Source organism: Callorhinus ursinus, unplaced genomic scaffold, assembly GCF_003265705.2.
Source record: "Callorhinus ursinus isolate GAN/ISIS: 27379988/994484 unplaced genomic scaffold, GSC_fseal_2.0 scaffold27, whole genome shotgun sequence".
NCBI lineage: Eukaryota > Metazoa > Chordata > Mammalia > Carnivora > Otariidae > Callorhinus > Callorhinus ursinus.
The window spans coordinates 10,813,664-10,831,398 of record NW_027397089.1 but is presented as its reverse complement, the minus strand read 5'-3'; the positions used below and the strand labels follow the sequence as shown (position 1 = coordinate 10,831,398).

The 17,735-nt window shown below is 38.2% G+C and overlaps 1 protein-coding gene across 9 annotated transcripts in view; it reads right to left on the bottom strand.

Annotated features, from left to right (window-relative positions):
• SOX5 (SRY-box transcription factor 5) overlaps nt 1-17,735 on the bottom strand; it is a 1,011,837-nt gene that overhangs the window by 23,167 nt on the left and 970,935 nt on the right. For all 9 annotated transcript variants that reach the window (XM_073877852.1, XM_073877855.1, XM_073877854.1 and 6 more), the window contains one exon: nt 9,115-9,260. In XM_073877852.1, coding sequence (XP_073733953.1) covers nt 9,115-9,260 — 146 coding nt within the window. The remainder of the gene's footprint in view (nt 1-9,114; nt 9,261-17,735) is intronic.

The following is a 17,735-nucleotide window of genomic DNA, read 5'->3' as shown; positions in this document are numbered from 1 at the left end:
GGAGAAGAAAAAACTAAGACCTGAGTTTTCAAATGTTTGTGTATGTGGTCAGCATTCAACCAAAGTCTAAAAAAAGACCTTGTTAAATTTCAAAGCAGGGCAGATAGACATACTGTGAGCACTGAGTTAAATCAAAAGGGTTAACGTGAGAAAAACAGGAGGCCAACAAAGAAAAACAATAGAATTCACCACCAAGGCAGGATGTCCGGTAGGTGGGAGGGCTACACAGATGTAAACACAAAACTTGAACATTGTCTGATGATAATTGTTCTATAAACAATGGGTAACCCAGTTATTGAGTTACAGAAATGTATAGAATTTTTCTCTTTAATTTTTCCTTTTCATGGAATAAAAGCTATAAAACTGTTAGCTTTCTTATGAACGTAGCCTCAGTAGCCAATAGTCAACTCAGTTAAATAAATATAATTGGACTATTTTAAAGAGTCATGGCTTGGTTCACAAATGCTGGGTCTGACAAATAGAAACAGGCACATCGGAGTTATAGTTCACTTTTCAATTATCCATGGTTGTTTTAAGGGAAGGGAGAGAAAAATACAGATTAGAAAAGATATTTAGAATCTCAATTTAATCAACAGCTAAAACTTCACATGTTTTATCAGCACTGCTTACGAGAAGCAAAACAAATAAGATGGAGTGAGTTCTTTTTGTTTTCCTAGCTCATCCTTTAGTGAAGAGGCTGGTGGTGCGTGGTGAAGGAAGAGAGACCTTAGGAAGGGAACAGATACAGGAAAAACAAAGAATGGGAAGAACGATGTACATATTATGGAGATGGGGATTGCTTAAATGAGATTTCTGTAATAAAGCCTCAAGACTGTACTAACTAATATACATGACCAATGCTGGAGCACAAGCTAATCATCAGGCACTGAATACTTTCTCGAACTTCTTCAGCACGGTCTTTTAGAAGAGAGACTGAACTCCAAGCCACAAGACCTTGGCTTAAAAACTGATCTCCCACTGGAATTCCTGCAATCTTCTCAAATCTCGTTTTTATTTTTAAAACAAAGATAGAATACCATTCTGCTCATATTACAGTACAAGGTTGCAAGCTAATGTGAAATCACTTTGAAAAGGGCGAGGCACAAAATAAATAGCAGTAGCCGTTATTATTCCTATGACCCATAAGCAAGTCTTTCTCATTTGTAAAAAAAAAGAGAAGTGGTAGGCTTGAAGAGATTCAATGAGATCCTTTGAAATGCATGCGCAATTCAGAATATTTTCCTCATAATTTTAATCCATATTGGTAAAGTAGTTTGCAATAAATGACAATAGAGAATGCAACACATCTAGTAAATATAAGAGGGTAATTGAAAAACAAATGTCTCTAATTATTTCAGTGCTTTACTGTTTAATTGTCTTGAAGGCAGCTATTCGATCTTGGGAATGAAGATAGGAGCAAGAGAGAAGAGAAGGAAAGACCACTCTTAATAGATCAGGTTTTTAAAGAGAACACTTCTGGTCCAACAGCAAAAGTGATTCTTACTTTACTTATAGGAAATTTGGGAAAATCAGAAATGTGGGCCCCTGTGTACCAAGTTACAACCCTATCACCTTGGCATCACTACACTATATTCTTCTTCTAGTGTTTTATCTACGCAACAGAGAACTATACTTTAAAAATATCTGGATCATTCTCTACATGGTGTTTTCAAACTTGCTTTTTTCAGGAATACTATTGTGAGCATCTCCTCGTGTCTTTAAATGAATAGACAATTTCAATCATCAGAGAGGCCTGTGGGTGTCTATCCGAAAGCCCAATTTGGCATGCCCTGTGTGTCTCATTTTATTGGACCATCCTGCACTAACCCCTCTACCAGAATGATGCAAAGAACACAAGACTCTCTGTTTGAAAACATGCACAGCTTTTCTAGGCTTGAAAATTAAACCATAAAAAGTTTACTGGAAAAAAAAAAACCTTTAAAAAGCTCCTTAAAAACTCACACCATAATTGCTCCCCACCAAGCGTGGGCACTTGCTAGCTCCAAGTAGTGGCACTGTGACAAATGTAGCAAGACTGAAAGCGCGCTATACTAAGAGAAAGAAAAAGTCTTCCACTGGCCATCTGTGAAAATAAGGCATGTGGCCATTAAATGCAGAGGCTGTAAATATACACAAACTCCATGAAGCAAATGGCAAAAAAGGACTAAACTTCAAGCTCAAACAAATCAAAATGTTTAATGCATAGTTACCACTGCTGGACGAAAACAGCTCTGATCTTTGCAGTCTGCAAACTCGGCATGTATTTCAATTAAATACCCCCAAAAAGAAAAGAAAGAAAAAGAAAGAAATGAAAAGACACAGAAGAAAACCATCTGGAACAAAAGGCTATAGACAGCCCATACTCAATTTCTAGAAACAAACAGCCCCTTTAACTTGCACCAGCCTGTTGAGAATGTCGATTGGAATTATTGAAAGGCTGACATCTAGAGTGATGGATGGATGATGACATAATACCTATTTGCCTTTTTGTCATGGTCTTTAAAAACTGGCTGCTCTGTGCTGATAATATTCACTAAGGGGTTTTCCTCTCCCTTCCTGTCCCATAAGAAGTGTTCCCTAGCTAAGACACTCAGAATTAAGAAGGTTTTACGAATGAAAAACAAAAGAGAAGAAAACCTAAGGATCAAATGCCAACTTGCACATAAAAAGCTGGTCTAGATTTCCTAATAATCAGTTGCCTAGAAAGCAGTTCCCTATCCCTTTTATATAAATTTTCAGAGTAGAGAGGCTCCAATAAAAAAAAGGCAAGATTCAACGTCAGATTTGCGTGTGTCTTTTAAAGTAGTGGAATAATTAATATGTAAATGTAGAAATCAAAAAATAATATATACTCACTTTTATAAAGAAAAATATTCATAATTTGTGTCACTGTAATTTTTCCTAGACAAATTCCAACCAGCAGTCTTAAAAGTTTGGGGGCTTTTTAAAAATCACACACGAGTGCTCACACACAACTGCGCCATCCCCCCACGCCCCCACCCCCAAAAGCTCCTGCTTTGTCATGGTGAGGCAAGGGATCTATCTCACTTCCTCTGGAAGGATTTACCTAACATGCCTTCCTCCTTCATGAATTTTTTTCCTCTAACTACTGAAATATCTAGTTCTAATTTGACTTCTAGAATTCATTTTGGCTAAAGGCAAGATCTACAAAAGCCATCCATAAATCATTAATTAATTGTAGTGTCTTCCCCTGAATGCAGAGGCATGAATCCCTTCATATTCACTTTTTCAAAGCAAAACCTGTAATTCACAATTCCTCACATGCCTTGTCCTTATCGGAGGGAAGGAGCATGTGTTAGATAATGCTGAACTAGATACACTGTGTCAGTTTCTGAAGAGTTAAAACTGCTGGCCCCATCCATCAGATGGCCAGCGAAGCATCAGGAAAGAATGATGGATGTAAAATTATTACAGGGCTGCCATCCGATACACTTACTGCCATTTGTAACTAATGCTAGGACTGACACACTTTTTTTCATTATTAAACATCCACATTAAGTCAACATTGGTCACTGTCATTTCATGTTTGGCACTCTGTTAAAGGGAAAGAAAGAGGTTGACAATAGCCGAAAAAGAGGAGGTTGTAGTGGAAGAGTGTCCAAGCAGCAGAGTGATAAATATTAACTTCTGTTTACAAATGAGTCTATATAGTAGGTGGTAAGGCTTTCTTAGGAGTATGACTGACAAGTGAAAAGAGAGACTGTTATCATTGTTGAATAAATTACGGTTTAAAATATACCTCTGATTCTCTAAATTTCCCCCTTATTCTATGGAAATTTGCAATGAATTTTCACTGAACCTCAGAAGGAAAAGTAAGGCATTTTGCCAGGTATTCTTACTTGCAGTAATAGAGGAATTCATAGCATGTGTAGAGATTTAGATTTCAGGTACACTGTAGGCAATTAATGTTTGCTTGGTGGGTGAATTCTCTATGGTAAAAAACAGAAGCACGCATCTGCGTGTTTATGTTTGTGAGTGACATCTGTTTTCTATATGAAAGTAGTACAGAAGTCGGCCTTAACATGTAGAAACATGTGAGAGAACACACATTCATTGGTTTAATCTGTCACCCAAGCAATGTTGGGGTGTGTGCATGCTTATGTGCGCTTTACTTCTTTAAGAACTACAGACAAGGTATAAGGCCCTGAACACATAATAGTGCCAAGAACTAAAGTGGTTAGATAGATGACAACAAATCTAACACAATCAAAACAAACCAGTCTCATGAAGAAAATATTTTCATGCTTTCACGAGGTTTTCATGAAGAAAATATTTGAGAGCTTTGATATTATTTTTATCACGCAGCTGTGGCTCACAATGGCCTTTTCCTATTCGATAGCCATTCTGGTCCTTTTCTTCTCTGCCAAAATACTCTGATCTTAAGATATCCCTTGATCTCCAGGAGGATAAGCTGAGGTCTCTAATTCAGTCCCCAAATGTAATTCATGATCAACTTAAGGCAGCTTCTCTTGCTTTTGGCCAGTAATTGTCTTAAAGGTACACACTCAACCCATTTCTACCCAAATGAGATGTTTATGGAAGTCTGCTTGAGGGGTGCAGTGAAACATCTCTGTGTGAATAACGTAAGAAACACCCCCATGTGAATGAAGAAGGAACGGAACACATCTCTATGTGAAAGAGGACTGAAAAGAGCAAAGAGAAAACTGCTTCTCCTTCCCAAATTGGCCTGTCTTCGTGGCATAGCTGTAGGTACGGCAATGTTTTATGACCCTAAGGGAAAAGCTAAGAGAATCCTGGAGATTTTAACCCTGATATCGCTGAGCTGATAAACTAATGCCACCAACTGCCTCCTACAGAACTTCATTATGTGCTAAAAATTAATCATTATCTGTGGAAGCTACTGTATTTAGATTTCCTGACCCTTGTAATGATATACATGTCTAACAAATACTACAGCATAGGCATCATTCCCCTAAGGATAACTCCATTGGGAGTGAGGGAAAGCAGCAAGGAAACTTCTGGTCAATACCACATTTTAGTCAAGTGCACTGGGTCTCTATTATATTAGTACTACCTGGTAGAATCAGGACAAAAACTGAGGTCTGAATGATTTCCTATTAATTATGGCTACCTTCACACATACGGTCAGAACCTGAGTATGCAGTTGGTCATACGGTCAAGACGGTGCCACTTGGGTATTAATGAAGCAAAGTGGGTGGTTTTGACAAACTAAATGTATGAGGGTCTTTCTGATTCTCCCTACCTGAGAAGATTTTTCTTTTATTCATCCATAACACGAATCTGTGAAGAGCTATGTGATAAAAGATAACATTATCCGAATATGCAATCAGGCTATAATTAACCTGAAATGACAATTATAAATAACACTGTGTCCCAGAGTTTCCAAGAAACCTGACATACACAGTTTTTGGGTATGTTGAAGCACTTCCAAGAAAAGTAAAAAATGAGAAATCTTTTAGAAGTCTTCAATTAAAATGTGTTTTAGTAAAAATGACTTTCATTATGTGTTTTGGTGCATATTACTAGAAAACATTTGTCCCCATCTTCACACCTCTAATTGTTTTAACTACCAATTACAGCTTTTCAGAATTAAGACTTTCTGCCTGGGACAACCAAGTTGGTCATTTGAAATGTGAAGAAAATACCATGTATGAGGTTTGTGTACTGAAGAAAACAGATCTCCACAGCAGGATTCCAACGTAGGAATTTCAGGTCGTGCTATCACCTCTCAGGCCGGTGGTAAGCACCAGGCTGGATTTCTCCTCTTTTCCCCTTTCCTTTCTCCCAGATTCTATCTGTTTCTTTTTTTTTTTATCCATGCCTCCCCCGCCCCCTGGCGCCCCCCACCCCCTGCCCACTCCTTACACTTCACATACTTTCTGGGTTTAGGAAGTTGGGAGTATTGTTTTAGTGAGAGAAATGCCCTTCTTTTGGTATTCAAATGATATGATAGAGTGCAAAAAATTTATCATATATTCTGTTTATGTCTTTCAAACGGAAGCAAAATTTCAAACCAACTACTGATCTACCTATGCTCTGGCCATGGGTAAAGTTGGGCAATTATAAAAATCTATTAAAAAGGTAGGTATTAGGAGAAAAACAACACAATAGACATAATGCTGTCACTTTATGTGGAAGAATAAGCAGCCACCGGGGTGCCTGGGTGGCTCAGTCGTTAAGCATCTGCCTTGGGCTCGGGTCATGATCTCAGGGTCCTGGGATCGAGCCCCACATCGGGCTCCCTGCTCTGCAGGGAAGCCTGCTTCTCCCTCTCCCACTCCCCCTGTTTGTGTTCCCTCTCTCGCTCTGTCTCTCTCTCTTAAATAAATAAATAAAATCTTAAAAAAAAAAGAATAAGCAGCCACCTTTGTCAACTCAGGTATAGAAATGATTTGATAGGCTAAGCAAAATGGGTGGGGCCTTTATTCACTTCCTACAGGTAGGCTCACACACATAAAGATGCCATGATTAACAATTGAAATAATAATTTGATTTAAACCATATACTTTATAAAGGCAGGGGACATATTTTCTTGTTCAATAGAGTATCTCAAGTACACAATACTGCCCGTCATAGGTAGCAGTTAAAGGATATAAATTTGACATTATCTCATACCCATGAGTTGCACATAGATCATTAATCTTATAGAAATGGCACCCAAGCTAGTTCAACAGGAAAAGGCAACCACAGTTAACACCTGCTTCTCAGAGAGCTTCAAAAATCACACCTTCATTGTCAGGTATCAAGGTGTCATTCAGATCCTTCTGCTGAAAAGATTTACTTACACCTTACCGAAGTCTGCCATATTATTACAATAATGGAACTGTTTCATTCCATATTTTAAGATTTTCACTTAAAAACCCATGAAAATATAAGACTGTAGTTGATGACCTAATTCAACTGCATCCAATGGGCATGGTGAAGAGATATGGGGATGACAGCCTTCTTGAGAATGGAGACATCTTAATTGGCCAACAGGCTTTGGCAGGTATGACTCCAAAAACAGATTTCTGAAAAGTTATAATGCTAGAAAGGAGAAGGGGAAATTGAAGGCAGTGCTGTTGGACAAGAGGCAACTCTCCCTCCTGCAACACAGATAGAGAAGGTGCTAATCGGAGAAATAACATAAAGGCTGATTGTGGAGAAGGAACGAGACGTGGAAATAAAGTCCCCTCACGACGGACAACTATGGCGTAAAGTGAATGCAGACGGCGCCACTCCTGGTACTTAATCAAAAGGCCGAGCGGAGTCACTGGAGCCGGCATAAAGTCATGTGTTAGAACAACAGCTGATCTGTATTAGAGAAGATTAACTCGCAGTGCCATGGTGGAGGGCCCAGGATTATTTTATGTACTTCCATTGCCTTACAAGCCGTCAGCACAATTATTGCCCTCCGATCTGAATGAGTGATCTGTAACCACAGCTAAACAGCATGCTGCTTAGGGGCCTAGGAGCTTCATGAAGATGAATTTCCATACCATCAAAGTGCTTTTAATGGGCTCCCTGATCCAACCACAAGGCCTGTTTTGCAAGTATAGAGAAGTCAGGATGAAGGCTTCCTGTCCAAAAGGATTTGGTCGGTTGTCACTTGACAATTCCCAGCCAGCACAGGGGAGGAGAGGGGGGAGATAGGTAGAGTTGTCTCTGCTTTGGAGGATTAAAAAAAAAAAAAAAGGGTACAGATGCTCGCTGAATGCAACCAACTGCTGTATCCACAGCTGAATTCAATGCGCTTAACAAATAACGGCAATTTAGCTATGCTTGCGAGGAATAGCTTGAGTCACTTTGCATTAGCATCTGGCTGAGTGTTAAACTCATTTCTACATGGGGAGCAGAGAAAAGGAATTTCTGTTCAAGCATCCTTTCAAGAATGTTTAAATATTTGAATATAAATTCCTTTATGCTTGCTATCATTCCTTCTTGGAGCTGTCACTTTGCTTTTCCCCTTCCCTTCTGGTGCTTAGCTAGAAAAATTTTGTTCCCTCCTCGCTGCACCCCAGTATCGCTCTTCCTGCACTGTGTGCCTGCCAGGGATGCATCCCTAACCACACTCTGCACTCCCCTCCAGAAACAGAGCGGAATTGGAGTCATTTCTCCATCCTTTTGACCCATGTTTGGACCAGAGGAACAGTACAGTTGTGAGGGGATCACACATAGATTTCACCTCCACTATGCAGATTGTGAGCTTCTTAGGGACTGCACATCAAATTCCATATAAAACCTGGGGAACCAGAAAGCTACCCAATTAGCAAGCTGCTCATTCTGGACACTGCTGTTTGTCTCGTGAACTTCCCATGATGGTTAACTTTCAAGTTATTGCTAAGTAGCTGATCATTTTTTTTCTCTGATTTACTGTATCTCTTTAGCAACAGGATTGTGAAAACAAGACCCAGTAACATGTTAAAATTTCAATTCAGAAATATCAAATATGACCAAGATAAGTACATCACTCCAAGCATTCTGCAACAACATACTCTTTTTCTGAGTAAAATACAGTGTAGCTTCAACAAGGGAGTTTGAAATTATTACATCTCAAATAAATTCAGCAGTTTCATTGGGCTTAGGTATAATAATAATGTCCAAGTTTTAAAAAGCACATTTTGTTTTATAATAAAATCAAAATTTCCAATTGTGCAGTCATCTAAAACTTGACAGTGCTTTGCATTGGAAACATATTATGACAGGCTCAGGATCCTAGTTACTTAGGCTATGAGCATGGGTATCATCCAAGCTTATGCTGATTAAAGAAGATTCAGCATTTTCAAATCCAGCTCATCCCCAAATACAAGTTAAGCATCTCTGTAAAGCAAAACTTTCACTCAGACTCAGATATTTCAAATGCCATTCCATTTTAATGCAATCTGATGGCAGGAAGGGGGATATTAATTGTCAATAAGGTTTGGAGATGGATAGAAGAGAATTATAACTCGTCTCGTTTCCAGATGGTTTTGATTAGGATGGGCATGAAGATTTCTGTACTCCTGACAGAGAGGGGGGAAAAGGGAGGGAGAACCCTCATTCTGAGGTGGTGAGAAGAGAGAAAACAAAGGGAAAAAAAAGCATTTAGGCAATTTAAGCAGTTTTGGAAAGTCATTTATTTTATGAACTAACCTTTTCTGTCCGACAGTTATTGAGACCCAGACTATTCACAACAGCCACCTTCCCGTCAAGCACCTGCTGCTCCCGCCGAAGCTGCTCCTTCATCTGCCGAGCCTCTTGGATTGCCTTGGTGACAGCATCATGGTCATTTAAATAACCTGAAGATGTGACAGAACAAAGGCTATGTTTGGTACAAATGCATGGATAGGTTAACCTTTAACCATAAAATTCATGTCTTTTTGGGCGGGGTAATGGCTAGTGGCTGGCATATAGTACTTTCTCAATTTCATGAGTCTAAAATGAATGAATGAATGAGTAATTGGTAATGCCTGATTCATACAGTCATACGTGAACGTGGTGCCAAGCATCTGTAATGCAAACGTAATATTTAAGGCAAATATAGTTGTTTCCATATGCTTGGAAAGAAGTTTAAATATAATTTTTTTCAGTTATCTGAATATTTTGTAGTGCAAAAATAAAACCTATCTTTGATTTTTTTCATGTAAGGATCATTTGAATGTTACCATAGGATGGAGGTATTGATGATTATTGCTCTAGTTATTGACACTCTCATCGTATTGGAAAGATCAGTTTAGAGTTTGCATATAGCACTATTAGGGTTGTTATATACAGAAAGAATAAATCATTATTAACTAAGTAAAAGAAGATCGTCATCCTCCCCCCACCCCCAATTCCATTGATGGTGAAATAAACTACAGGTGGCAGTGATTTGCTCTGGATACAAACTTGTAAGAGTTAAGGGGCCAAATTTCAAGCACAGAATGGAACCAAGCACCTGTGAATTGTATGATAAGAAATTGTGACTACTGAAAGCCACAGTCACACTTAATTCACACTCTTAATAAGATGGTCAAATGACCAATTTGCGTCTACAGCTCCACAATCCAAAGTAAAAAAAAAAAATTGTCAAAATATTTCTTTTAAAGAATAACAGGTATAAGGAGCAACACTAATTTTTTTAACTTAATTTTAACACTGGTCACTTATTTATTTGATGCACATTATTATGATCGTCTGCACGACTTTAGGTAGAATACCGATGGGAAAAGACTGTTTTGTAAATATTGAAAGGAAAGCTAATATATCATCTTTCACTCTCCCTATCTTTTAAGTAGGGCATAAAATGGCATAAACTGAATCTATAATATGAAATTGCCCAGAAAAGGGACTTGTTTGTGACAGAGGCTAAATCTAACCAGATCCATTGGTGAATTGTGACAGATGGAGGGACTGTGAGACAGAAGGCAGGCACTAATCACACATAAAATGACCGGCTTGCCTCAACATGTTCCATGGATTCCAGCAAACTTTACACCCTAATCCATTTTTAGAACAAAAAACATCTGGGCCATAAATCCTCTAATCTGCCAAAACACGCTATTAAATCCCATGATTTGTTGAAAAACACTAAGATTAAAGAAAGGAAATATAAAATGGCTAACTGCCGTGTTAGGAAAGTGTTATTAATACTCTTTCTTTGTCTCAATTATGAATGTTCTGGTACTAAAGAGCCTTGTCTAATCATGTCAGATTACACATCCTCGCCGTATTGCTAGACTCTTCTATCTGATCTGCTGATTGCCAAAAAACATAAAATACTTTCTTGCTGCTTAAACATTTCTATTGAAGAAGCTGGTGTCAGATTAGTACAGTGCTTCAGTGCTGGAGATTTTCAAAATGATCCGTGCTTCCCCGCGCCCCCCACCCCCCGATATGCACAGACTAGACCTCATCCTCTGATCTCCTTGAAGCAGAAAGATAAGTCCCAGTGTAGGAGACAGCAAGAGGAGCCTTGAGAGCGACTATAGGTTTTGCTTTTCAGAGCTAAATTCTTTGGAACATATTCAAAGAACAAAACATCCTTGCTCATTACAAATACAATATGAATCATGAAAAACTATTTAGACCTAGGTCAAGCCTTTAGGGTTAATGCTTACTTTAAATTATGTTTGTTTTTAACCTTCTATTATCCTCAGCATCCTGTCTTGGTTCTCCTGAACAACCTTCTTAATATATCATTCTTGAACTGATTCTGTTCATGTACACTACTACTCTGGAAAGAAATACGGCCCGTATAGGGCAGTGATGGTCTCAGGATATGTTCATTTAGTAAAAGATCTTAAGAGGATCAGCCTGATTTTCCTATGCTCTAACCCCTGTTTATGTACAACTTGGCATTATGCATTTTCGCAGTCTATTTAACTCCTCCAGAGCACAAATACATTTTGAAGTGGTTTGGCACATGGCGTTGAATAAAAGTATGAATTCTTTATGTTTTTAGGTGCTGCCAAGATAACGTTGTGCAGGAAAAATGATTAATATAGATTCAAAAGGGATGCAAATTATATGGGGGTGAATAACTGACAGACATATGTTCCATAATGTCTATTTCCAGTTTGAGGTGTGTGTTCCTATGCAGGTGGAAATAGGCGTCCACTTTAAAATAAACCTTGCTTTTAGAGACTCTTGAATTTTAGTTAAAATGCTCTATGAAATCTAACATTTGTATCTGCTATGTTAAATTTTAAGGCCATTTATATATTACAGAGTTGAACCATAACAGGATTGTGTGCTGGTTCTTCCCATTTTGTTCTCATCACAGTCACTAAATTACCAATCTTGCTGATTCCCTCTCTCCTGCCAAGTGGCTTCAACTCCGATTTTGGAAAGACCGATAAGGCTGAGCTCTCACCTTCCTGCCCCACCCCCACCCCGACTCCTACCCCATGCTAGTTTCAAATCTGTCTCCATTTCTGCCCATTGTCTCCTCCTGTTTCAGTGAAAATGGTGCCCCTACTTTGATTCAAGGCAAATCCCCTCAACTCGTGCTCTAGATTTCTATATGTCTCCATTGGTCATGCTCTTTCACATTTATGTCATCCAGATCTGAACTTCCTCACCATCTCTACCACTTCAATTTGTAAGTACTTAAGTTTTTCCACCTGAGATGAGCAAATAAAGATTCTTTCAACTTTGTGTTGCCCTCTCTTTCCAACTGTCTCTCTTTATCTTCTAAGATTCTTATCATACTCTCTCATTCCTTCCTCACTCTTCCATTTCTGCTACAATTTTGCTTCTGCTGCCCTTGTTCTTTTAAATCGCCAAATCCAAGGGACACTTGCCATGACTTGCAGAATGACCTCACTGACAATCCCCTCATTATAGAAACTCCTTTCTTCTTTGTTTCTCATCATAACATGGGATCCCCTTTCCTCTCTGCCTCCTCCAGCTTCATAGCCTTGCCTGAGATCTGTTCTTCATCTCCTCCTTAGATTTGGTCCACAGTTACAATCTTCAGAAAAAGTTGCCGTTTTGGAGTTGGAAAAGTCTGAATTAAAACCGTAACTTTGCCACTTACGAGCTCTATAAATTGTACATGTTGTTTTACCTTTTAAAATCTCAATTATCTTATTGGTTAAATGGAGATAACATTCACTAGATAACATAAATGAGTTAATACAGTCTTGCATAATAAATGGTCCATGAAAGTTATTCACTGTCAGTTTACTTACAAAAGGGCATAGTGAAATAGATAGGATTTAGGCATTGGATGCAGATGGGTCTGGGTTTCTATTTCTTGGGAAGTGTGATATTTGCCAAATTATAACAATCTCATTGGGTTACCATTCCCATCAACTGCAAAATGAATGTCAGGTTGATGGAAGAATTAAACAAAATAACACATCTTGTGAAGGAGTACATAACACCTGGTACCTGAGGAGGCAGCAGATGTTAATTCCTTTCTTTTCTTTTCTCTTTCATTTTCTCTATATGTTCACCCTCAGCAGTCTTATTGTATGACTTTGACCATAATGATAAAATATGTGAGGGGGTATAATTTCTTGTTGGTACAGAGGTTCAAGGAAAGGGAGTCATGCCATACAAACCCCCAAATGATTACTTGATAGATTTTATTCAGCTTGCATTATATATATAGGCACCAACTGCATCATAAGATAGGATCAGAAGGTGGCTATGTGCTTAGGAGAGGTTTGGTGAGCCTCAATCTAAGGAGGGAAGTGGGAAGGCAATGGTCAATATGGTTTCCAGTTAGCACTTCAAATGAGATTTGGGAAATGTAGATTAGGGATCCTTAGCGTAAGAAATTTGCAAGATTCGGGCGCCTGGGTGGCTCAGTTGGTTAAGCGACTGCCTTCGGCTCAGGTCATGATCCTGGAGTCCCGGGATCGAGTCCTGCATCGGGCTCCCTGCTCGGCAGAGAGTCTGCTTCTCCCTCTGACCCTCCCCCCTCTCATGCTCTCTCTCTCTCATTCTCTCTCTCAAATAAATAAAATCTTAAAAAAAAAGAAATTTGCAAGATTCTGTAACCTTGTTAAATTCACCACAGTTTGATTTTTTATGCCTTGGTGTTTCTTCTTAATCACTACCAACAAAATTCTCAAAATTAAAAAGGCCCCTTTTATATATTTTCAGGCACAGAAAAAAAAGGGACAACCTGGAAATAACCTGTGTTATTTCATTTAACTCTTCCATCAACCTTACATTTGTTCCATTACAAAAATGGTAAATGGTATAATATGGCATCTATTTAAAGTTTATATTTTTAAAGTGGCTTATTGTTATTAAATTCCATTGTCAGCTTAGGAAACTCATGAGCAATCTTAGGATAAAATCGAAACAGAAAGAGTTCTAGCTGCTCCAGAAGGGAAGAAACTGTTAAAAGGCAGAAGGAAACACGGGAAACCACTTATAATGGGTTCAATTGTGTCTTTCAAAAAGATATGTCCATGGCCTAAACCTGGTATCTGTAAATGTGACCTTATTTGGAAATAGAGTCTTTGCAGATGTAATTAAGGATCTTGAAATGAGATCGCCCTGGATTTCAGGTGGGCCTTAAATTTAGTAACTGGTGTTCTTAGAAAGGAGAGAGGATCTGACACAGAGACACAGGGGAGAAGGCCCTGTGAATATGGAGGCAGAGACTGGAGTTATTCATCATCCTAAGCCAGGAACACTAACGACTACCAGTAGCCACAAGGAGCTAGGTGAGAGGCATGGAACAGATTCTTTCTCAGAGCCTCCAGAGGAACTAACCCTGCTGACATCTTCACTTTGGATTTCTAGCCTCCAAATAGTGAGACAATCAATTTCTAGTTTAAGTGACCCAGTTCATGGTAATTTGTTGCAGCAGCCTTAGAAACCAAATACCACAATTGGTCTAAGCCTGCTCGAAGAGTCAAGGGGTAATCCTAAGTACTATAAAATATCTGCTGTCTGCCTCAAATCCTTCCTGATTTTTAGATACACATATCTGTCTACCAAGCTTCTGTACTTGAACGTCTCATAAGTATCTGAAATGCAGCATAGCTAGCATGGAATTCTGTTCTTTCTACATTCCATATCCCTTTCCAGTGGCCCATTCAGTTACCTGGGGGTCACCTAAGAGATCTCTTTACCCCATATATACATATAACAGACAACCAAGTTGTGACAGTTATGCTTCCTCCTCAGCTTTCAAATATGTCTCTTCTTCATTTTCATGGTCCCCACTTTCACTAAAGGCCCCTCATATCTCACCTGGGCCAATGTCTTAACCTCTTAACTGGTTTCCCTATCTTCAGGCTTACACTCCTCAAATCTATTTCCTTTATCTGCTTCCAGGTAAAGCATTTCAAAATATCTCCCTGAAAGGAATATGAATCACATCACTTTACCTGATTAAAAACCCATCGCTCCATACCTTAGTGCTTAAAGGAGCATTTCATAAGATGAGATGTAATATTCTGTGGAAAAAATAATTCCATGTTCAAATAAGTGTGGGAAATACTAAATTAAGGTGACAAAGGTTTCTCATTGCATAATTCCCAAGATCTTGATAATGTTAGTGTGCACTGTGAGTCTTCAAAAGATAACAAAAGCATGCAGTTTTTCCCAGATATACTGGAACAAGAAACCCTGTAATGTTCCCCCAAAAATGTCATTCTGGGATAAATTCCAAACATTTTACAATGGCCTAAAAGTCTCTTCATGATATCCATTTTGCTTATCTTTCCCGCGTCACTTCCTGCTAGTCTCTCCAGAGTTCTGTGCTTAAGCTGCATAAGACTATTTCCTATTCCAAGCACTGGTCTGTCTCCTCCCACCCCCACCTCTGTCTTCTAAGCTTTTCTCTTTTACTGAAATACTCTTTCTTTCTAGTGTGTTTGGGACTTTATTCAAATGTCACCCCTTCTATAATGACTTCCCTGATACAGCCCAGGCATGCTCCTTGGCAACATTAGAACTTCTCATCGTTATGCTCCTTTAAAACCTTATATATGCTTTTATTGTCACATTGTCTTCCATTTGTCTTAAGTTTGTCTTTTACACCAGTCTTTGAACTACTTGAGGGCATTTTAAAATTTTCAATCTTTTATTCCTTTGGCGCATGGCAGGGTCTGTTGAAGGAATAAATGCATATTTCTAAGTTGAAAGTATCTACCTTTATAATTCCAAGTTGATTATCTATGTCATCACATCGATGGAAGCCTGTACCGTAATGACACAGATTTATTGAACTCATGGATTTAACAGGTGCTATGAAGGCAATACAGATTCTTATTTACTACATATTTATTTTACATAGGACTTTTCAGCTAGAAGTAAAAGTAAGGGCACATGTGTTTCAAGTTATTTTCAACAAATACTGATTTTTTTCTATTGTTGAGGTCACTTATCATCATCAAATTTTTGGCACCCTGATATGTAGCCATTTCTTCATCTGTGAAAACTCACAAGAATTAGATTATAAATGTGAAAGCAATTTGTAAATTATAAAGTGCTATGCAAATGTTAATTGCCAGATGTTGAATAATACCCTCAACTTCTTGACAATCCACTAGCTTTCTATGAAACTATTACAGTATTTTTGTTCAACAACCTACCCTCATAGAAGTTTTTCTGATTAAAATTGTAAACTAATGAAACATCAAGGTAATATACTCCTTCATGCCATTGTATTTTAAATTAGCAAGTTGTAGAAATAAAGTACCAAATTGATGAACTGGAAAATATTTTCCCTCATTCTACTGAATCAATGTGAGTCTACTACATTTGCTCAGTAAAGTTTTACTTTTCATGTGTTAATGCCTCTGAAGAATAATGGGTAAGGATAATACATTCTAGTATCTTCCAAAGACTTAATAGAACAAGACTGGAGGCTATCTAAAGCCTCTGCCCAAGACGTTCATCTGCTCATCCTCCAGACTTCCATCTGCTCACCATCCTGCAAAATCTATGGCATAGGGAAGATATTTAATACTCATTTATCCAGTGAACGAGTGAAAGGCTAGATAAATGACTAAGAAGAGCATCTAACGCAGCAAGCCTACCAACAGGCAGTAGCTGAAAAGGGAGCATGCCAACCAGAGACCATGAATCCTCTGGCCTCAACCACCCCTGGCTGTGAGTTTGAGCAAGTTACTAGGTCTTCATATAGCTGTTTCCTTGAAATTAAAACAGAGGAAATAAACACAGAGTCACAGAACTGTCTACCCTGTGTCGGGAACTTACTTAGAATCCCTGGGTAAGCACTTAGCCTCCTTAGGCCCCAATTCCTTATCTGTAAAATAACAAGTTTTGACTGGATAATAGGAATATCTGCTCTATCTATTTTAGGGTCTATAATTCTAAATTAGCTTCAGTAAGAAAGAGATTAAAAATGCTTTGAAAATTGTTAAAGGTACTATACCTATGTACAATATAGGTGAAAAAGGCCAATAATAGGAAGATAACATTCAGTCAGAAGCTTCTAAACTTATCCATCATTCTTCTGAACTATTCATACCCTTTAAGGATTCCCTTTCTTTTGGAGCATCCTATCCTTTGCATACCATATCAAAGGCATTCTTACAGAATACAGTGTAATATTGGTCACCCACCTCAAAAACTCACTTTCTATATTTGTAGCTAATAGATATATAGCAAAGAGCCCATGTCATTAACGATAACTTAAGTTATCTTTTAGTTCACAGTTTTCCTTGGTTTATTAATGGCATAACACATTAATTCTTCTTTCAGGGGTGACCTTTACAGCACCATTAATGTGCACAGCTTTTATCCAACTACATTATTACTCATTACAGTTTCAGCTTTCAACATCTGCATTTGCTGAAAAGAGAAAAGTAAATCGTAGTGGCCTCAAATCCTTGGAAACTATGAGGGATGTGTGGATGGGTATGTGGTGAAGGGATTTTTCAGGGAAAAAAAAAACTAAGGGAAGTTTTAGTAGTAGAGAAAGTCAGATGATAAATGTCATTAAATACATTTTTGCCTTTCTAAAATATTTTGTCATACTTAATCCCTGGAATGCTGAAGTAAAAAATTCTCATATGATAAAAATGCAAATCTATCCGTTATTTTGTTAAATATTCTAGTTCTGGTGACATTACAAAAGTAGCTCATAGACCAGCACTGTGATATTTATAAGCCTTCATGTCTATTTTGTAAGTGAATCATTCCTGCCAAATAAAATATTCTTTCTTTTACATACTTAGGACATGAAAGCAAGTTTTATCTTGGAGTCCATTTAGGATGTGGAGGGGAGTAACTGAGTTGGGCCATAAAACAGTGGTGCATAGTGATAAAAAGCGGACGTGTACCCCAACCTTTTT